The 22,653-nt window shown below is 47.5% G+C and overlaps 1 protein-coding gene across 4 annotated transcripts in view; it reads right to left on the bottom strand.

The window, feature by feature from the left end:
- Positions 1-234: 234 nt before the first annotated feature.
- Ano2 (anoctamin 2) overlaps positions 235-22,653 on the bottom strand; it is a 372,934-nt gene continuing 350,515 nt past the window's right edge. For all 4 annotated transcript variants that reach the window (XM_012517437.2, XM_023703730.1, XM_023703729.1 and 1 more), the window contains 5 exons: positions 16,629-16,781; positions 16,211-16,263; positions 14,371-14,552; positions 3,191-3,296; positions 235-970 (listed from right to left, as the gene is read on the bottom strand). In XM_012517437.2, the coding sequence (XP_012372891.1) occupies positions 698-970; positions 3,191-3,296; positions 14,371-14,552; positions 16,211-16,263; positions 16,629-16,781 (767 nt within the window). In that variant the 3' untranslated portion in view covers positions 235-697. The remainder of the gene's footprint in view (positions 971-3,190; positions 3,297-14,370; positions 14,553-16,210; positions 16,264-16,628; positions 16,782-22,653) is intronic.

Genomic DNA, 22,653 nt, shown 5'->3' with positions numbered 1-22,653 from the left:
AGAGGGATAGAAAAGAAGAAAAGAATGGAGGGAAGGAAAAACGAGGAAGAAAGAGAGAAGGAAGTATAAAGAAGGAGAGAGGAAGAAAGACAAGTCACCAAAGACAACAAAGCATCTCTAAAAAGTATATTTCCTTTATTTTAAATCTGCATAAAATGATAGTTGGTTACACTGAACCCCAGGCGCCCCTGTGACATGAACTGGAGACAGCCCGTACTGGACCCCAGTCTTCATCACCATGTCCAGCGTCCGCAAAACTAGCCCTGAAACTTTGCATCCAAGGCCTGTGGTCTCCCCAGCTGCCAGGGGCTCGGAGGGGGTGTCAGCAGTTGGTGGGGAAGGATACGATGATCACTTATAGTGGGGCAGGGACCTGCCTGTGTTTCTCTCCTGCAGCCTGTGGTCATCCAGAACCATGAGAAAGTGCGAGAGCATGGGAAGAAGGCACCTGGTGCCTGAGGACTCCAGGATGGAGACACCCGAGAAGGTACCAGTCCCCAAGAAGAACACAGCTCACAAAGTGACTATAAGAATCTTAAGCTTGAGGTTTCAGAGAAGCAACACCATTTCTCTTCCTTCTAGCACTTGCTGTCACTCTCTTTTCCTTTCTCTATTTGCACAGATACTTCCTTTCCGAGGCGCACCCAAGCTGGAGCTCAGCTGCTGCAGCGCCCCCTCTGGCAGGGAGCGGGACTACTCAGACGTTGGTGTGTTGGGAGGCAGAAGATGCTCGGCTACCGGTTGGGCTCGGGCCAGAGGGCGCTGAGCTGGTAGCCCGGCTCCTCCTGCTGCGATCCCCACCTCCCTGGCTCCTCTGGGCTGGCTCATCGGTGAGCTTGAGCTTCTCATGCTCCTCTTTCAGGAAGAAGTCCACAAGCAAGCTCTTCTCTTTCTTGATCTGGTCACTGATGTCTGTGGGGATGTCTGGGATCATCCAGTCCACAAGGACACTCATGAACATCACGAGGTTCTGCAGAAAGCAAGGGAGAGGAGGTGAGTGGAGAGACCCGGGTGGTGCCATGGTGCTCTGAGACTTCAGTTGACATTAGCAATGTTCACTCCTGCTTTGTCAGAATCAGGATCCCACCAAGATGCGGGTGGCATAGGGCAGTGAGGAACACGGTCATGAACTCTCTACTAATTCTGGCTCTGTGACTCATTGGCTGAGTGATCCCCAACAAGGACGCCTGCTTCTCAGCACCCTCACTGGTAAATGGCGTCCCACTGGAAAAGTGAGTAACACTCCAATCAGCCCTACTATTGTAAACATCAGCAGGTTAGCACAAGTCAGATACCTTCAAGGGTGCCTGACACACAGTGGGGCTCCCATTCTTTCTCTTCAGTGGGGTGTGTCCTGCTGTCCTCCACTCCTCAGAATACCCTCAACGTCCTGTTCCTGCTCTTTGGCCATGAAGTCTTTAGGCACTCCATGGTCCAGAGCCTCCTAAGAAGGGACCTCTGTGGGCGGTGGCTGTGACAGTTCCTGCTTTCCCCACTTCAACCCGCTGTTTGTCTTCTACAACAGATATAGGGACCTCTGTTCTCAAACAAACCTGCCTAGGAGTCCTATGCAGCCTTTTCTGCCTCTACTTGTTAAAGCCATTCTCACTACATGGACTGTGTAGGGCCCCCTGTGAGGAGCTCTCCATGAGCAGCTCTGAGCTTTCCAGCGTGCTTATATTGGGCTCTTTTCTTCTGGCTGCTGAGCACCTCCCTTCCTGCAGATGACAGGAGGGCAAGGATGTCCCACTCCTAGGAACAGTTTCTGTGTGCGAAGATGTGAGTGTCTGGCATGACCCGCCCCGCGCGAACTCTGTCTGTAGTCTGATTCGTACCCCTTTCCCTTTCGCAAACACCCCGGCACACTCCTGTGGTCGTTCTCTACCTGCTGCATACACCCCTGTGTGTCTCCTGTTCTCTGCGAGCCCTTGAACCTTTTTGGGGACCAGCTGCTGCTACAAAGGCACCCAGGTACCTTAGGTGCTGGAAGCTGCCTCACCATATGTCCTTCCTCTGTCCCTATAGTGTGGGGGACCTGTGACATGCGCCATATGGGAAAGTGAGGAGACTTTGATGGGTGGGGCCACAGGGGGTGTCTGAGCAACTTTTCAAGTGTATCGCCCCATCTCTGGAGAGGAAGAATGGCTGTCTACTTTAGGTGAAACACGAGCCGATGGGCTTCTCCACTTCCTGGGCTGGGGGCTGGGGCTTGGATACTTTAGAGCCCCCCAGGGATCTGCCCTCAGGGAATACAAAAGCCTGAGGGAGATGAAAAGAAAAGGATCCTGGCTTGTGCTCTGGCCCTTCTCGAAGAAGACCGGCAGGACCCCGAGGGGGAATTGGGGGCCCTGGACCTCAGAGAATCTCAGCGATGCAATTGGAGCTGTATCTATTGTCAAAGATAGGAATCACTGGGCTCGAATTCACTATTCATTCTGAGAGGGCTCTGGAGCCCTTCCCACCACTTGTCTCAGTGGCTGAACAATACGAACAAAGGAGCGTCCTGGGAGCTCAAGGAGAAAGCTTCAGAACTTGAGCCACATCTCAGCCTACAGAGATGAGATGGGCCACCCGTCCGTGCAAGGGTTGAGACTCTGGTTTCCACTGCCCTTCCCGTTCTCCTTTATTCATCTTAGATCTGAATGGAAAGCTGTCTCTACCCTGCAACTTATTCCACATCTGTCTAGTAACCTTACTCTGCTTTATTCTCTTTTAGCAAAGTCCATCCATTTTCAAAAGCCCTCTCAGGAGTCGTCCTGCTTCCTCCTGGGATGAAACATATGCCTTGTGTCACAGAGTACAGCTGACCCTTCATATCTGTAAGTTCCACATTCTCAGATCCAACAATAAGTGGATCCAACACACCAGAAAACAAAATGACATCTGTACTGAGCATGTACAAGACCCTTTCTTGCCTTTATTACCTAGTTAATAGACTATAACACTTATTTCCATAGAATTTATACTATATTTAGCATTACCCATAATCTAGAGATGTTTTGAAGTATTCAGAAGCACATGCCTAGAAGTGCCAATACCACACCACTTAACGCAAGGCACTTACACACCCTGGGATTTTGGTGTCTGAGGGTCTTGAAACCAATACTCTGTGGGTCCCAAGAGATACAGTGCCATAACAGCCCTCAGCAGCCCAGACTCTGACTAGAAACTTCCTGTCTGCATGACTCACCTGAAAGATAATGACAAAAGCCAGTCGGGCAGACAGAACAGACCAGTACTGTTTGGAAAATTCATATGGGTTTGGCGCCCATGGTGGCTCCCGGTAATCCTTGAACCTGCCCCAAAGGAAGTGCAGTGTTACCATCAGACGGACACAGAGGAATCAGGAGGATTTCTCAGGGCTTCTCAAGGGTTCAAACAGCAGGCGAGCTCTTGACTCTCAAACTCCAGAGGAAGGGGAAGAAGGGGAAATCTGGCCCAACCAACAAATACCTCACAGAATAAAAGGATTAAACTCCACAAATAAGCTGCTTGGAAATGCCTTCTCCTTGCCTCTCCCACCAAAACCCCCCTAAAACTTTCTCTGGTGTCAGGAAGCCAGAGACCATGACAGCAACCATTCTGGTAGGACCGTCTTGATTCTCCATCCACCTGCAGACTCTCAGAGGGCAGGGAGCCCCAGCACGGGCTTAGAGGGCAGGGAACCCCAGCCACAGGTCCAGAGGGCAGGGAACCCCAGCACGGGCTCAGAGGGCAAGGAGCCCCAGCATGGGCTCAGAGGGCAGGGAACCCCAGCCACGGGCTCAGAGGGCAGGGAGCCCCAGCATGGGCTCAGAGGGCAGGGAACCCCAGCCACGAGCTCAGAGGGCAGGGAGCCCCAGCCATGGGCTCAGAGGGCACGGAACTCCAGCACGGGTGCAGAGGGCAGAGAACCCCAGCCATGGGCTCAGAGGGCAGGGAACCCCAGCCATGGGCTCAGAGGGCAGGGAACCCCAGCCACGGACTCAGAGGCCAGGAAGCCCCAGCAGAGTCTCAGAGGGCAGGGAACCCCAGCACAGGCTCAGAGGGCAGGAAGCCCCAGCACAGTCTCAGAGGGCAGGGAACCCCAGCACGGGTTCAGAGGGCAGGGAACCCCAGCCACAGGCTCAGAGGGCAGGGAACCCCAGCCAGCAGGCTCCATAAGCGTGCAAGCACTACAAGTCATCCTGGGCTTCTCCACAGCCAGATGCTCCGGGATTCCAGCCCCCAGGGATGCTGGTCTAGCCTCCTGGCAGCACTGTTGAGCCAAAGGATGACTGAGCCAGACCAAGTGAAGGTTGGGCAAATAGGAGTGAAAGCAGTCCTCTGTCATCATGACCCAGCCACATGACTTAAACAACCAGATGCCAAGGCCTAGCAAGAGCCGCTGCCCCTTTCTCCAGGCCCTTGGAGAAGCCAGGCATGTTGCTCACTGGTCAGTCCACTCCTTTCCCAGAATGATTCAGGTTAAAACTAGCTCATCTCTCAGACGCCAATTTTTCTAGGCCTAGAAAAATGACAAGGGTTGGTATCAGAGCTATGTCCAGAATTGTCTCCTCCTGTGGAATTCAATACATCTTTGATGTTCAATAAAAGCAAAACAAGCCCCAGGCTGAAGGAAGAGCTGGAACAGCAGGCCATTAACCAGTGTTCATGTTCATGTGTCTGCTGACAGCAGGCAAGGACACTGCAGAGAGCGACCAGGGAAGGAAACTACCTTACTCACAACATGGACTTGTGCTGATCCCCAGCGAAGGGCTGTGTGGCCATTTCTCCTTTTAGTGTTAGGATCACACACTCCAGTAGGGGCTGCTATCCCCACCCTGCACAGGAGGAGCCAGCGGCTCAGGGATACTTAGGTTCTCCACCACAGTCTCACGGCCCGAAGGATGATTAGGCAAAGTAAGAAGGTGGCTCTGGCTGAGTTCCAGGAGCACCTGGCCAACAGTGGCTTGGGAGCTGTAGGGTCTTCTCTTCACTGAGCAAACTTGTTGCCCTAAAATATCTACAAAAAAAGTATGGTGGCTTCCAGCCTTTATGTAGAGACAAGGAGAGATGAAAGAAGAGGAAAAAAATACAGTCACAACATAGAAAATGGCACAGCAACAGACTCAGCGAGAGAAGCAGTCACTCTGAGTGGTAGACACTGCTCCTTCAGCCAGCACTGGCAGGAGGCCGGGGGCCTCCTACTCTGGGCCCAGCTCCCCCCTTCCGACAGCTGATCACAGCTGTTGCAGGCTTGCTTTGACATCCGGGTGAAAAGCGAAGCTGACTGCAGCCCAGCAGAGCACCATGAGATTAATCATCTCCCTTCAGGGCTGAGGACAGAAACACCGCCAGCTCCAGATCATCCTTGCTAAGGGAAGCAGGGGAGGGGGCTGGGGCCACGGGAGCTAGGACGTCCCTCAGTGGGGGAGCTCTCAGACTCACCTATTGTCCTGTTGTCTCTAGAAAGGGAGATGCCATGGAAGGAGACCTGATCCTACACCTCCGGAAACTTTCAGCGAGGACACACACACACACACACACACACACACACACACACACACACACTTTACCATAGGGACATCCCTCCCCAAGTTCAGCCCAATCCTTCTGGCTCCAATCGAAGTCCATTTCTCTCCTTCTCTAGCTCCATCTATGAAGGAACAGCTGCTCACTGACCTCAGTATGAGAGCCATTGCTTATCCTGCTTTTTTTTCAGTCTGCAAAGAATCCATAAATAATCTAATTCTGGTTCCACCTCTGCTACTCACTTACCGCAGCTTTTGGAAATGTCACTTTGCCCTCCCTAAGTGTCCACAACATGTTTTGAATCTAACAGGCACATCCATCTAATCAATGCTCTGGGGAAAGATTAACACAAAGATCTGTCCAGAAAGCGCTCCTTGAAAATATCTCTATGCAGATAAGCCAGGGGTGCCTCTGATAGACACTAAGGGGAAAACCATACCACGGAAAAGAAGAGCAAGCTATTTAATGAATTTTGCATCTGTTCACATTTTTCTTTCCAAACCTAGCTTTTAAAAACTACGACATACAGTAAGAAATATATTTTGCTGTACATACGTATCATTGAAATAAAAATTACACAAAGCGTTTCCCCTTGCTGCACTCGAGGTACACTTATTTTCTGCTATGCTACGCTATGCTAGCCTATCGTACTCTTCCCCTGCCTTTAAAGGTCGTTGGTGATCCAGTATGGTGATTTCGTTATCTGCTAATGAACCATGATTCACCATTTGAAAGGCAATGATTCCAGTTAGCATCCACCAACCAAATGAATAACCAGTTGTTTACGTGCCAACCAAAGTTCAGATTTCATCATTTTCAAAAATTTCATCGTAAGAATAGACTAATCAAATGTTTTCACTAAGTAGTTAAAAAAACACTAATTAAATAGAGATAATTAACTTTAAGAATAGAAACATTCACAGAAGACAGGTGGCTAATGAACTTAATTGTTTCCCCTGCTTTGATGATGGCCTGTGCTGTTTGCTTTGTGTCCAAGCCCAGCGCGTGTGCACGTGTGTGAGTCAGTAGATGAGGGTGATGCCACTTCCAGGGCCTTGGCTGTGTGTTCTTGCTACAAGTGGTATCTTGAGTGGCACCCGAGTATTAAAGACCTGGTCCCCAGAGTGATGGTGGTATGTGGTGAAGCCTGGTTGGAAGTCTTCTGGCCCTTAGATAGGTGTCTTTGAAGGGGACTGTGAAACCCCAGCCGCTAATTCTCCCCCCCCCCTGGCCACTGAGGAGCAGTTTTCTAGTGTCACACCCTCCTGCCATGAGACTATACCTCAAGGAAGCCTGAAGCAGTGAGGCCAGTCAGCAATTGCGGACACAAATCTCCAAACTGTGAGCCAAAAATCTACCTCTTTTCTTCATCAGTTGATTATCTCAGGAATTTGGTATAGTGATAGAAAAAGAGAAACACAATCCTCTTATAACTAAGGTTTATCATACCCAACGTTCTCAGCTACAAAAAGGGCCTAAACTTTCTAACTCAGAGTCGTTACAAAGAAAACATATCAGTGTAAAGGATCCAGTGCACTACCTAGCACGACAGAAAGCCTCAAGCAATAAAGGCTGAATGTCTCATATATGACATGCCTACAACGAGAACTATTTCAGATTTCTGATTTTTGGAATATTTATATATGCATAATGAGGTGTCCTGGGGAGGTGAAACCAAGTTTAAACACAACATTTACTTATGCACATCTTATTCATCTTATATGAATACTCCAAAGGTAACTTAAATAATTTTGTGTATGCAAAAAGGTTGCATGGTGTGGAGATTTCTCTCTGTCACGTCGTGTCAGCACTGAAGTAGTTTCAGAGTCCAGAGCTTTTCAGAGTTTAGATTAGAAACACTAAGCTGTAGCAGCTACCTTTCCTTTGTTCACTGAACATAACTCACGAGACACACCTTTGTTTAAGAAGGACAGAGCACAGAGACGCCATTCCTGCTGGCTTCATGGGAGGATTTCTGGGCATGCAAGCACTAGACATGCCCAGAAGACGTGGGTCTGAAGGACTTGGCCACCACATGGCTGCTGGGGCATCTCTCAGAATTGTGCCATTTGTACCTGGTATATGGCACTGGCAGAGGAGGCCAAGAGGCTGAGAAGCAGAGCTTCTCTGTGGCCCATTCCCATCAGCAACTCAAAGGCCCTGCCATTTCTGATCTGCTCCCCTGGCAGGAAGACTGGGACTCCCGAGGGGCCACAGCACCCAGTGAATCCCCTCATCCACTCAGCTTCCTGTATTATGGCTGTGAAGGAAATTTCACCTTAGGGATATGGCTTGGGGACTATTCCTAGATCTCACCTGGACCGTTCCAGTCCTTCGTTTCCTTTGAGCTTTAACATAATTCTGAAAGTTCTCCCTGTGGCTTCTATGGGAGACTTTCAATCATGAGACAAGTAGAATGTCTGAAGCCCAAGTGTGAGCCTAAGTAGCTTTGTGTCTTATTAACTAGCAGACCCTAGAAAGTCATCCCATCTCTGACCCCTGCTTTCTAACTCACACAATGGAAGCAACATAATGGACATCACAGTGCTGACTACATGCAAAGTGCAGGCCTGGGCCCTCTAATCCTCATGAATGAAGGAGTGTGTGTGTGTGTGTGTGTGTGTGTGTGTGTGTGTGTGTGTCTGTGCTGAATGATAAAGGAAAACATGAAGAAGTTACTATATACATGGGACCTCTCACCCCCATGAATAAAGGAATACACATACACATGTGTGTGTGTGTACATTGAATGTTACAGGAAGACATTTCAATGAGACAATATTTGTGAATGTGATTTCTGAACTCTTTCATGGAAAATGATACAAGGATTTCTCCTGGGAGATAACAACTAGGATGGAGACTGAGAGCGAGCCCTTTCTTTACATATATTATAGTACAATACATATTACTATATATACATATCTCACAGAATATTTTCATAATAAAAATAGTCATAATTTTAAGAGATTAGCAACAATATTCAGTTAACCCAAATACATTGTTGCAATGAGTTTCTAAGAGTAAAACTGTATTGCTAGCTAGGACAGACTCCCATATAATAAACAAAACTGGTACAAAAGCCAACATATATTTTAGGTTTAAATTTTTATAAATATTACTCTAACTTTAAGAAAAAACATATGAGTTGAATTTAGCCATTACCTAAATATAAACTTCCCATTAATCCAAACTATATTTCATCATTATAAAACAAGCCCAAGAAAAATACTTCAAAGATTTTTCAAGTTCATATTATGTTAATGCATTAAAAGATTAGGGAAAACTTCACACATCTGCATCACCCAGATTACTATTGGGAAGGCGCTAGTAGGGTGAGGCAGGACAGAGGTAGAGAGGCTCTCTGAACTGTTTAGAATTTTTATAGATGGAGATTAATATGTTCCATGGCTTTTAATTGTTTTAAGTAGAAAAAACTCTCTGGAGATTCATTATTCCAAATTCCTTATTTTTACAGATGGAGAAACTGAGGTAGAGAGAAAAAGATCCAGACCGAGATGCCCTACTGCCTCATAAGCCCCCCCCCCCACCCCGCAGAGCAACCACAGCCTGTGGCACCTGCCACCATTCGTAGAATACAAAGCCCAACAGGGAAGGGAGGCAGCAAGCAGCACGGAGAGCTCCCCACCAGCCATCAGCAGGTTTTTCTTGCTCCATGTCTTTCTCTACTCCAAACAGTGGTGTGTAGGAAAGGTCCTAAATAGCCCCAAGTGAAATGAATGTTACATTCATGCTAAATACAATATGCAATCCTTTTATAGCACCTGAGCTACATCAAACTGCCTCCTGAAACTGACCTTCAAAAGAGGAAAACAGTGCAAGGAATTAGAAGCTAATGAGGGCCGGCCAGATAGCTCAGTGGACTAAAATGCCTGCTTAGGCAGAGTGCAGGGGCTGGGGTTTGATCCCCCGGCATGCAGTGCCCGCCCTGCCTGCAGGGTGCACTGAGACAGTGATTGAGACTGTGCATGGTGGCGCCCGCTAATCCCAGCACTTGGGAGGCTGAAAAACAGGAAAATCACTACAAGTTTGATGTCTGCTGTGAGACCCTGTAGACCCTGTCCTAAATAGAGGAGGAGAAGAAAGAGAAGGAGGAGGAGGAGGAGGAGAAAGGAAGAAGCATTTGGACTGTGCAGAGAACCTGGTGGGAACGAACTGGAGACACTGTCTGGATGCTCGACTCCTCAAACAGGTTGACTATACCCACGTAGACTCTGGAGCTAGCTCTGGGACCAGATTCCTATCCAGGCCCTGCCCAGGTGTACTCTCTGGTTGCTTCCTACTCAGCCAAGAGGCCAATCACTATCTGTCCTCCCACCAACCTTGTCCAATGGTCACTAAACTAACCATGCCTACAGCTGGACATTATGGGATTGTTGATGGAGTAGTCTTGCTGTAAAAGTCCAATAGCTGATGCAAACATCACTCCAAAAATCCTGAAAATGCATCTAAAAATCTTAAATGGACAGCTGGAGACTTGTCCTAACTTTCTATTTTTAAGATACCTCTATCCTGGCAAGGCTGGAGTTGGAGCACGAGATCTCAGCTTTATTTGGCTGCATTTATCTCCAGAGGTCACTAAGAGCTAAGAATATAAAGGGTCATTGAGTTCCCAACACTATTTGCCAGAAAATCAGGGGAAATTTCATTTCCCACCATGGAAGCAATTGTAAAAAACGTTGGCTCTGAGGCTATCTATGGGGCTGTTACTGATTCTCACCATAATGCTCTATTACAGTCTCTCTCTCTCTCTCTCTCTCTCTCTCTCTCTCTCTCTCTCTTTCTTTCTCTCTCTCCCCCACCCCATCTCTCTCTCCCTTCCTCTCTCAATTCCCCCCTCTCTTTCCCCCTCCCTATCTTTCTCCTCTTGTGAGTAGGACCCACACAAGATACAGATTTCTATCAACAATTCTTTTTTTTTTTTTTTTTTTTTTTTCCGGAACCGGGGATTGAACTGAGGTCCTTGCACTTGCCAGGGAAGCGCTTATTCTACTAAGCCATCTCCCCAGCCCAACAATTCTTATTGATCAAGAAATGTAGCCCCCAAAGCACACCTATTTGATGTATTATCTGAGTCATATGCCAATCTCACCCTCCAGCCATCTGATTAAACTTTAGAGTAAGGCATCTCCCTAATTTCCGTGTAACCCGATAGTCTTCCCAGTGCGTTCACATGGAAAGTATGCAAGATCTCTTCACTGTTCCCTTAAACCTTCTCATTGGGAACTAATGGCCCAAGAGACTCCATGCACCTCAGATGTGACCAACATATTCTCCTTGATCTGACTTCCATTCTTCCTTTCTGTTCCAGCCCTTCTCCCTAGAAGGCAGTGCTCTCCGGACCTCATTTGCCACCAAACACCCTTTGTCCCACTCCCCCACCATTCCCTCCCCCACATGCTGCCAGTAAGCCACAGAAATGCAGAGTTCCAATGAGAGGATCCCTGTGGCCACCGGTCTACTCATATTTGAAGGTCTCGTTCCTTGAAACCCTCCTGAATATTCCCATCTGGGATCAGTTCAACAGCCTCCTCCTCAGGATTCACCCAGCTTTCTGCCAATATCCAATTGTCAATTATTAAAGCCACATTTTAACTTCTTATTCATCTATTCATCCATCTCCTTGCTCTAGATTTTTAGAGGAGGGCAGTCTGTCCTGTTCTTTGTGATATAGCCAATGCTGAACCTGTAGTGGTATCTCAATGGCATTTGCATAATGAACCTGTAATTCTCACTAGTCCTGATGATCAAAGAGATGATGAATGCTTCAAAAGTAGCTTTAGTTTGATCTGAGCGTGATTTACATTCTGCCAGTAAATTTTCTTGGCAGAAACCAAGAATTAAAATACACTTCCTGTCTATACACCCGTGGATAATCTGCCATTTGGTGCAGTTTCTTTTATGGGCAGTAAACAAGTCATGATCCCATCTACTTGCCTGGAAACAATGGAGAGAAGGCTGGCAGAGCTTCACAACTGGCTGGAAAGTCCAGTGGGAGATGCAATAAAGTTCAACCTGATCCATACTTTATTCCATATACCCTGGGGTCTTGGGCATTTGTTAAAGCTGGGTAATATTTACCTGCCTTGGATTCTCACCATAACTGATAGATATCATATTAAACTTGAAAATGCAGTCAATATGAAATGAGCCACCATTAGGTAACAGAGTGAGGTTGGATTTGGGTGGACCAAGTTGGCTGAACAAAGCTTTGTCTAAAATTAAACCTACACTCAACTTTTAATATGGAGCTATTAAAGTTAATTTTTATCCAAGCCAGTTTAACCCACTGATCTAGTAAACATACTCAGAAATGCTACTGAGGAAACCCACAAGCCACTAGCGCTAGCCCTGCTCCTTCACAAGTCATGTGGGCATTGTGTCTGCTACTTGTGGGAGGAGAAGCCATGTTCTTGGAGAGATGTGAATTTTCATGCAGGATTTCTCACAGAAACTTCTATAATCTTAAAGAACTCCTTATTTTCTAAGCTTTGGTGTGTTTGTTTGCTTCTTTTTATAGAATGAGGAGTCACAACATGATTTCTATGATCACTTTTGCTTATAAAAATGTATTCTATGGGGGAATAAGAGGGAGGCAGGGGTAGTAAGAGCATCTTGAGGAGGATGGATAGGAGAAAAATATGCACACTGAAACCTTCTATAGTATGAAATGGAAGAGCCAAGGAGCTGGGGGTTAAAATGATGCATATATGAATCTGCTAAAATAAAATCTATCAATAAAAAAGAAAAGAAAAATGATACTGTAACTCACTCTCAATGCCTACTGTTTATGAAAACTCTGTTGAGTAGCCTCCTAGTCCCGGAGCAACCCAGATGTTTTGGAAGGGACAGCACTGGCACAGACCTTCTGTATGTGGGACAAGGCCTTTGGCGCCTCAGATCCAAGCCTAGTACCAGACAGGAGGGGTCCTCAGCAGGCCACAGTCTAGTAGAAAACTACCTACAATATGACCAGATGTAAAAAATTTTCTTAAAAAAATCCTGAAACATCTAGGTTGATATAAATTGATGGATAAATTTGTTCATTTGTTCTTTAGTCTAATCTCTGATTTTTCCTCTTCTTGTGGTTGTGCAGAACCACCTCCTCTCTCCACTTCCCTACTGTATCTCCTGTCCCCAACTTCGAAGTGCCTCATATGGCCTTACTAACATCCTCCCCTGCTTTAAACCTTTAAGTTACTGCTCCTAAAGCCAGGATTCCTTCCTCGCTTTGTACCTTCATAAATTTGTACATTGCAGATTGGTGACATCTGAGTTGGGAAGGTGACAACATTTGCTCTTGCTCACAGTCTCAGACTATTGAATCTGAACATAGGTTACTGTCTTACAGTGGCGGACCTTGGGTACCAAGCGACCCAGGAGGAAAAGCATGACAGATGGACAGGACACATCAGGTTATCGCTGGTATAAACACAAGGAAAATCACCACTTCTCTGATGGAGGCACTGGCAGATTTTACATAAGATGCTACTGAAGATGGAGGCATTGGCAGATTTTACATAAGATGCTACTGAAGATGGAGGCATTGGCAGATTTTACATAAGATGCTACTGAAGATGGCTTCTGAGGAAGCCTTATATTGGCTCCACATTCTTTCCTGTGTTTTGCTATTACTGTAGTTACACTGTTTCATTTGTAGTATAGGACACAAGCCCTTAGACCAAGGTCTGCAGTGAAGACCTTGGCACAAAGGGTTAAATGAGCCCCTTCCCCTCCCCATCTTGCCTTTGTTTGCTCTTCTGGGGTAATAATGAGGACTTTTCTCTTTCTTGGTTTCATGTGATCTACTCTCTCTCTATTTCCAGCTTAGAGTGTACAGGAACTAGATTGTCCCTTAGATTTTCTGCTGTTATTTTAATGCAATGTGACTTAAGTCAAACTCATTATGCATCATATGTACTATAGGATGAGATTTACTTAGCATTTCCATCGTCCCGCTAGATGAAGCTGCAATGTCTTAATTGCCAACTTCAGCCCCAATGCTGGAGTCTTTCCTCTCTCTACCTCTTTACTGTATCTCCTGTTCCTAACTTCGAAGTGCCTCCTATTGCCTTGCTCACATCCTCCCCTGCTCTGAATTCTTCCATCTTCCTGCTCTGTGCCGGAATCGCTCATGTCTTAAACAGCAATTCACCTGCTCTCCCTGAGCTCTCCCAACTCCAGTCCATCTCCTCTCTGAGGTCAAGTCAATTTCCATAAGCCCCCTGTATCCTCCCATTCCTTGATGCTAAAAGGGCAACATCTTGCTATTGCAGCACAGTAAAATCCCCATCAAATTTTGAAGCTTCCCATTTTGTACTGGAACCTAACCCAAATCAACAACATTTAGCCTTATACTCTTTGCCATTATTAGCTTCCAAGTACCCTCTGTGCTAACCACATGACATGGCCCCCACATGTTTGTCTAACACCCCAAGTCCCTCCTTACCGCCATGTCTCGGCCCATGCTGGACTAGTCTCCCTTTCCGTCCCATGATGCTGGGCAGCTCCTCCAGCAAGCATCCCCTTTCCACTCTCGGCACCAGTAACCACCCCCTCCTCAGAACATCCGCAGCCTCATGTCCCTATTATGGAAGGTCCTACATGCTTTCTACTAACCTGATATTTCTTATCCCTTTTAAGGAGAGCAAAGCTACACAGTTTCTGGTCTGTTCCATAGCACTTGACATAAGGCACTCAATAAATATTTGTTGACTCTTTCAAATTGATTTGTAACAATGGGTAGGGAGAAGCAAGAGAAGGAGGGAAAGGAAAATGGTGTAAATCTGGGTCATTTGCATCATTATTTTGTTCTGCTGCTCCTGGTCCTCTGCAACCTTTCTTCTCCCAATTACTTACCTGCAGAACTGAACCTCCTGGTCAAACTGTGAGTTTTCTGGCTGTGTCCCCTCCTTCAGCTGACTGACGTTGAAGAAGGAGAGGGTATGGTTCACAAAGCCATGCAGAGTCCCATTGTGGCTATAGGAGTACTGGTACACAAGGCGGGGGATAAAATCAGAGGTGACCGCAATGACGAATGCCTAAGGGACAGAATGACAAGCACTGAGGAGCAGCAAGGAAGGACAGGGCCCCCTGCCCGAGCGTCTGTACACTCCTGGGCTTTCTAGTGTGAGGTGCTGTTGTGGCTCACAGAAGCAGAGTAGCCTGCCTGTCTGGCCTTCACATCAGGGATCTGTGGGAATAAAGCCACCAGACGGTGCCTGCCAAGGCAAGGAATTGCAATGAGCACAGCAAAGCCAAGCCAACCTCAGCCACTGGGTACTGGGAAGACTAACCACCCTTAAGCTACCTGACTGGACATTGTGGTTGGCCAGGCCAAATTGAGTGCAAGGTATTCTGGGAGAATCAGCTGCTGTGATAAGAATGTCATGCAGCGCAGCAAGCAAGGCAGCTAAGCAGCCATGATGGGCACCTTCCCCAGGGACTCCAGAAGACCAAGAGTATCAGCTCACGGCTCCTCAACCTGATCATCATTTCTCAATGCACTATAGCACGTCATGTAATAGAAGAGGTTCTCTTATCTATCTTCCTTAGGAAAAGTGAGACCCTGAGGAAAAAGGAGGAAATCCTCCTCTGTGGAGCTGTACATACTCTACACAGCATCTGGCATATCTAAGTGCTCTATAAATGTCCCTGGAGCAAACAAAACGGCCAGTGAGTGATCGCATGTTTGAATGTAAAGGTGCTTTCTACAAAGAAAATCTTAAATCTTTTTGGCAGGTGTTTACACTATAATCTGCACCAACAATTAGAGACCCTCAAAATGTAGCTTAGATATTGTTTGCTAAATGTGTATGCGAGTGTGGCTAGCCATGACCATATTTGAGAATGAATAACACATGTCTAATAATCATGGCCACAACCTACTGAGCTCTTGTTTATGTCCTTTACATCTCACTTAATTTCCATAATGATTCTGTTTGCCAAGTGTTATTCTTTTGTCCCAGTTTTCAAGTAAGTAAATAAGTCTCAGAGAACAGGAAGATCCAAGCCCATGTCATTCTGTATGCTTTTTTGCAATGTGCACCAAACTGACTGATATCTTCTTGAAAGGTGTGACAAGAGGCCTCCCTGGCCACCTTCTGCCCAGAACAAAAAGAAAGGGGCTGTTGGCTGGAGCCCATCATGATTTCCTCTGCAGCGCGACCATGACTGGCAGGCCAGGTAAGGTCACACGAGGTAGAACAGCTGTCCTTCCATGTCCTATCCTAATCTCCACTGTGTCACACTCCATGGGGATAATTAAGACTTTACCCTGACAAAGCAGAGGAACAGTAATTAGGAACTGCAGCCTGGGCACTACTCCAGGTATTATTTAACTTAGGAGTAGAAAAAGAAAGGAAAGAGATGAACAGATACGTAGCATTCTTTCCTCATTATTCTTGGCTCTGATGAAAGATCTGATTTTGACTCTTAAGGCCAAGATATGCATTCTGATGGATAATTACCTTTCCTTCACTTAATGCTTAGGGAAATTAAAGATAAAATTTGCACAGCCCTTGAGACCATATGAGGAGCTACAAGGCAGGCATGCGCCATTAATCATGGAGAAATCTTAAAAAGTTGCAAATGGGAAGGGCCAAGAGGTAACAAAGGCTGCTGGCTTCCTGCTTTGAAGAGCTCAACTCTGAGGAAAGCACCTCCCACAGAACTGGCTATCCCAAATGGAGGCACTTACATTGATGATAACAGAGAACTTGCCGATCCCAGAGAGAATGTCAAACCAAATGCCTAGAAGACAGGAAAAAATGATGTCTGGCTCCCTCTTCCCCTCAAGCAGAGACGACAAACTTGTAGCTTGGTTGGGGGTAACATTCTGCAGACAAGTTACTGGGGCAGGTTGGCTGCCCCCCCCCCAGGAGTGGGTTTGTCTGGACAGGCTTTGGTTCCCCCCTGTTCACAAGTCAGGAAGACAACTAGGGATGGATAAAGTGCCTCCAAAGGTTCCAGCATCGAAGGATGGGAGGATGAGGTACTCAAAGAGGCAAAGAGACCAGGGTTTTTCAAGCCTTCTGGATTCCTGACCAGGCTGAAGGTGTGGGAGGAGCCACTTACAGGGCAGGATGTGGGCCTGTGGCCTCCAAGGGGTAACATACCGATGTCTTTGGTTCTCACTGCATCTGGACGTCTCAGCTCTGTGACAAACTTTTTTGCATCTAGCCGCACTTCGATGACATTATTGAGGAGGGCAAAAACAGGTGCCAGGGGGAAGGAGGCCACAAAGAGGGTGACAAAACCAAACTGGATGACTAGGAGAAAAAACAGCACAAAAGCTGTCACCAAGAGGAAACAGATGCTCCTCCTGGTCTGCCTTGCGCGCCATGGCTCTGGACCTCTCTTACCCGGGTCTCACTTTCTTCCCACACACATTCACAGGCTTTTCCTTCTCAGTACCTTCAGCCACCAGGCCACGCTATCACTTGGGAGCAAAGCTCTGGTTCAGGCACAGCAAGGATCCTTATGGGAAGGAATGATCTTGAGGATCCTTCCGAGTCCTTACCGCCAGTCACTAACCTTGTGTTTTCACTTAGAGACTGGCAAGCTTACTCAGCAAAGCATCAGACCAGACAATAGGCGTTTTAGGGTTTGTGGACTGTATAGACTTGTGACAACGACTCATCTCTGCCATGCTAGAGGAAACGCAACCTGAGACAGCACGTAAGCAGCTGGGCTTGGCTGTGTTCCAATAAAACTTTGTTTACAGAAGTAGTAAACAAAGCAGTCAAGGTTTGACCCTCAGGCCAACGTCTGCCAACTCTTGATGAAACTTGAAAAACACATCTCTCAAACTTGGACTCTTCTTTCCATAACCATAGTCACTGCCTTTGTTTAGAAAGTGTATTCATTCATCACAAATTTATTGGGCGTTCACTAAATGGCAGGCATTGTGCCAAGTATTTAAGAAGGCAAAGGTCTGGTCCTGCCTTCCAGGAGTTGGTTAGAGGGGGGAGAAAAACAGGCACAGAGACGTACAACTGGGTTTTTCTTTGTTTTTAAATGCGTTTTGAGAGAGAAAAAAAATGTGCCAGAGACAGGAGAACAAAAAGAGGCAGGACGCCTCCCCCTGGGAACTACAGAGAGCTTTATTGGGAGTACCTAAGCATCCTCAGCCAAGACTGGCCTGGGGCGTCCAGGAAGACTGAATTCCTGAGGCTGCAGAAGCAAGCAACAGGAGCCAAGGTGCTCAGATGGCTGACCAGCCTGTGCTGGTCAGACGGCTGGAAGATACAGGCCTCTCTCCCAGCTCAGGCCCCTGCTACAGCCTTCCAGTTGCTGCCCCTGTGACCAGTGTTCCTAGGCTTCCAGAAAGCTGTCCAAGCCATCTGACCCTGCTGCCCACCTACTAGTCAAGGCTGGGCTGGCCAGTGGGGATGGGAGAGGCAAAAAGCATCTTCAAAAACAAGCTCAGGGAGCGAGTTCCAAATGCAGAGTTTCCTACATCTTTTATATGATGCTTTGCAAAGGAATTCACTTTGGAGATGGGGTAGGGATAAGTGTAGAGTGGGTGAAAGGGGATGGAATAAACAAAGAAAACAAAACAGATGTTGGATCAGTTTTATAAAACCTATAAAATGTATTCTGCATTTAAATACATATATAGGTGTATTGGTATTTGCGGAGGTCAAAGTTGATTTTGTTGGTGCTCATGAGCTCAGCTCAACCCAGCACAAGTCCTTATCACAGGCAGCTTCCTGCACCAGGACTGTGTGAGCGCCGCAGAACTCCAGAAGGGCTTGGCAAGGAGGGCAGGGTAGAGGGGAAGGTGCAGCTCACTTCTGAGTGATTGCAGGTACATGCAGCATCCCCTTGCGGCACTCCAATCACCTCCTGGATTATGGTGGAAATGGGACTTCACTCCCTCTTCTCTTTCATGGGAACTCCAGGGGCAAAGAGGAAATGCTGTCCTCTAGGGGCACTTTCGCACTCCACTTTTTTACCTTCACAAACACTCCAGACAGCTCTCTGTCTCCCTCCCCTCAACAAGTCATCTCCTGGCGATGGCTTGACCCTCACAGTTCCCATCAACTGCTCTGCTCCCACAACCAAGGTCACATCTCTTTCCCCTGCCACTGAGGTCCATATGGTTAGCACTGGGCAATGTAGGAGCGGGGTAGTGCCAAAGCGTGCGATGCTGGGCCTGCAGCGGCAAGTCTCCTCCTCTGCTGTTGTTGTTGCAAGGTATCCTGGCTGAGAAAAGCTATGCGCTGCAGATGTCCCCTTGCTGCAAGGTATCCTAAGTATTTGCAGGATTTAATCCCAAGAAGCAGAAACAAATAGCAAGCTTTGTTTTAATCTTGGGGAGGAAAAGGTATGCATAAACCCATAACCCTCTCACATGCAAACGCCAAACTCAAGATGTGCTCTGCCCAATCAGAGCTGTGTGTCAGATGCCAGCCCCTTTGGGGTCACTGCTGAGGACGCCATGGTGCCGGCCTTCACCAACACCCAACTTTGTTTCTAAAAGCAGCAAATCTCCCTTAGGTTAAGAGCAACACCGGAAATTCTCAGTGCTCTGCCTAATAGAAGCCAGCTTGGCCTGACCAAGAAGAGAGTCAACCTGGCCAAGCCAATTAGGGAGGAATCTATAAGTTGATTTTCAACTAAACCTTTACAAAGCCTGCTATAAAGTGCTCCAGAAATGCTGAGTTGGAAACACAAAGCCTGGAAATACTTCTGGGCAGAAACTTCACTGGTTTTCTCTCTTCACACTCCAGCAGCCAAGAGGCTGACCCTACACCTCTTCATGCTGCAGACAGCTAAAATCAGGAATGACTACCTGGGTTTAGATTAAAATAACAAGGAGAAGTGGGCTAAACAAAACAAGACAGCATCCAGCAAGGACAGTGTGCGTTGAGAAGTCAAACAGTGGAGTGGACAGAATGGAATGAGCTGGCAAGCCCTGGCAGAAAAGATGGTGGTGGAACAAATGTCTGACTTTCCACTCATTTACTTAGAATACTTCAGTAAGAATACCCATGTTCTATCACACACACACACACACACACACACACACACACACACACACACACTTCCCAACCCTAGGTCTAGCGTTCAAGGCCCTTGATGATGTGGCCATAACTTACTTCCCTAGCCTCATTTCCTGCCCATATTCTGTGATGCTCAAAGCTAACATTTAGCTGGAATGTTGGGAGTCAACTCTGTGTGCTTTCCAACTATTTCAAACCATCTGCGCATTTCTGGGCCTTTGTACCTACCACTGTTCTCTGTAACTTTCCTTATCATCTGTCTGCTAAGTGAATTACCACTCATCTTTTAAGTTCAAGTCAAACTTAACCTTCCCTATGAGACTTACGTCTGCCACGACCCTCCTCCAGCTCACTCATGTGGACGTAGGGGCAGTGGGTAGCTCTCCTCCTCTCCTCTTCCTTCCCATAGTGCCTTGCACACACCTCTTTATTTGACCCAATGTTGTATCTAGAGGGTAAATCCCCAGAAGCTAGAGAACAGTCCTGATTCTTTTCTGAGGTCTCTTGATCTTCTGAGATACCAGTTTGCTTATGATATGATATTGCTTAATATGAATTTATTGTCACCAGCTATGAAACACATAGATACAGACACATAAAGCAAACTAGAATAAATGACTAAAAACAGTGCCCCTAATCCAGGTGCAGAGGGATGGAGACTCAGGGCTCACTACCTACACATGATGGTTCTCAATGCTGTATCTCTACTGAGCACTGTGAATAAATCTGCAACAAAAACATTCCAATTCTGATGCAAATGATCACAGTACAGTGTTTTGGATTTTTTTTTTTTTTTTGCATTTTAGGGACGGGTCTACAGGGTGTTCAGGGTCTCACTAGTAGATCGGACTCATCCCAAGAACTGGGATTATAGGCGTGCCACCACGCCCAGCCTCAACTGCGGGCTCAGTGCATCCCAGGGGCGGGGCTGGCACAACATGCCTGGGGATAAAACCCCTGGCCCCTGCACCTGCTTGCAGGCACTTTAATCCACTGAGTTATTTGGCTGGCCCCAGTTTAAAAAAAAATTCTACAGTTTAGTCAAATCAATACAACCTCCTGACAGGGACTGAAAGTAGGACTCTAGAAGCCTCCCTTTTGTGAGCCACGCATGGGCAAGGCCAGAGAATCACTGGGCTGTGCACTAGTCACCAGGAACAGTTTTGGGGAGATCTGCTAAGAGCAGCCCATTTACAGAAGCCTCACAGGAGACCAGCGCTGCCAGCTGCATCAGCCTGTCCTTCAGAGCCGTGCCTTCTGACCCCCTCCTAAGGGCAGGGGGGGCAGCTGTGCTCCATGCTGATGGCCTCTGGTGCACAAGGAAGTGCAGTTCTGAGGGACCCTGTAGACAGCACAGTGGAAGGAACGGGCTGCCTCCTCAGCCCCAGTCTGTGCTACTCAATAAAATGTCAAAAGACTTAGCACAGACCTGAGCTTTCAGTTCTGCCACCTGCTGCTGTCATTCATTTATGTGTCATTCAACAGGCACTGGCTGAGCTCACCCTGCATGCTGCACTCCACAGTGGCGAGGGTGCTGTGTTGGAATCTGCCCCTCAGAGTCCATGTGCTGAAACCATAACCACCAGGACAGCAGTGCTGAGGGACCTGGAAGAATCCCCAGGCAGGAGGACCTCATCCTCCTGCATGGGTTATGCAAGAGGTTATCACTTTGGGCACTGACTGGCTTGGCTGCTGGGAGAGAGTGCTGTGGGAAGTGCCAGCTTGGGCCCTTTCTCTTGCGCTTTCTTGCTGTTACACCTTCCATCTTGGATGACAAAGCACAAAATCCTGGAGTCACACTCTTGGACTTCCCAGACTCAGAACCATAGCCAAATAAACTTTCATTGTTTACAAATTACCCAATCTCAGGTATTCTGTTATAGCAACATAAAACAGACTAAGACAAATAGACTACTGTGTTATCCTTCCAAGAGGCTGGAGTGTGCGCCGGGAAGACAGATGTGTAAACAAACCCTGACAATATCCTGCCTGCAGTTAGAACGGTCATGGCAGTGCTCGTGAGTGCTGCAGAGTACCAGGCAGCAAGGATTCACTCACACAGCAGATGCCAGAGGCTCTGCAGAGTTTGTAGTCATGGTCTTGACCTGAGGAATGCACAGAAGGAGCTATGTGAAGTTTCTACGTGGTTGGTAGTTAAGATCTTTCCTGCAACACTGATCCAAACTCATAAACTACTTAGGAAATAAGATCAGCAAGCAGAATTCCACCCCTGGGCCTAGAGTCACCTGGGGTTCATATACTGAGTTGGGCTCCATTTAGACATCCTGAGAACTTTAACAGGAAGAGCCAGGCTTGCCGCACTCGGCTTCAGAGCTGTTTACAGTATGAAAATTAAATCAAGCCTGGAACATGTCAGCAAGGTGCACTTGGCTTGGACTTTCTCACATTTCTCCATATTTAAAGGAGGCTCAGGCATCACTTGTGGTGCAGCCCCCTCGGAAGTCAGGGAACGATGGGTGCGGGGGATGCACCACGTATTCTACTTCCTGCAGACAGCCTGGGAGGCTCCAGCAATGTTCAGTGCGTGACCAAGGCTGAGACACTGCTCACTCCACCTGCAGGACAGGGTGGGAAGGCCAGCTGCACAGTTGCCCTTCCTAGTACCTACACAGCCCCGAGGGACTGTGAGAGGCAGCCAGGGAGGTGGAGGGCGGTAAGATCCGTCAAGATCGGGAGGGAGGCTCCCCCGCAACAGGACACCTCCAGGCTTTCATTTACTTTTTTACTTCTCTTCTACCTCCCTACAAAAGGCTGTGAAAAAAAAAAATCAAAATGCAGGGCCGGCAAATAGCTCAGTGAATTAAAGAGCCTGCTACCTTCTCAAAGTGGGGCAAACACTCTAGGAGATGGAGTGAGTCCTAGGTCTCACTGCACTGTTTGGCATGATCTGTACTTGGGGTCCCTCTGCAGGACAGGGTGGGAAGGCCAGTTGCTTAGGACGATGCAGATGCAGGGGCCGGGCCCACCCCCGGGGCACACTGAGACAGTGATTGAGATGGCGTGGTGGTGTGCGCCTGGAATCCCAGCACTTGGGAGGCTGTAAACAGGAGGATCACTATGAGTCCAATCTACACAGTGAGACCCTGCAGACCCTGTCCTAAATACAAAAAAA

The sequence above is a fragment of the Octodon degus genome, unplaced genomic scaffold, assembly GCF_000260255.1.
Source record: "Octodon degus isolate 3935 unplaced genomic scaffold, OctDeg1.0 scaffold00178, whole genome shotgun sequence".
NCBI lineage: Eukaryota > Metazoa > Chordata > Mammalia > Rodentia > Octodontidae > Octodon > Octodon degus.
This window is presented reverse-complemented; position numbering and strand designations above follow the sequence as displayed.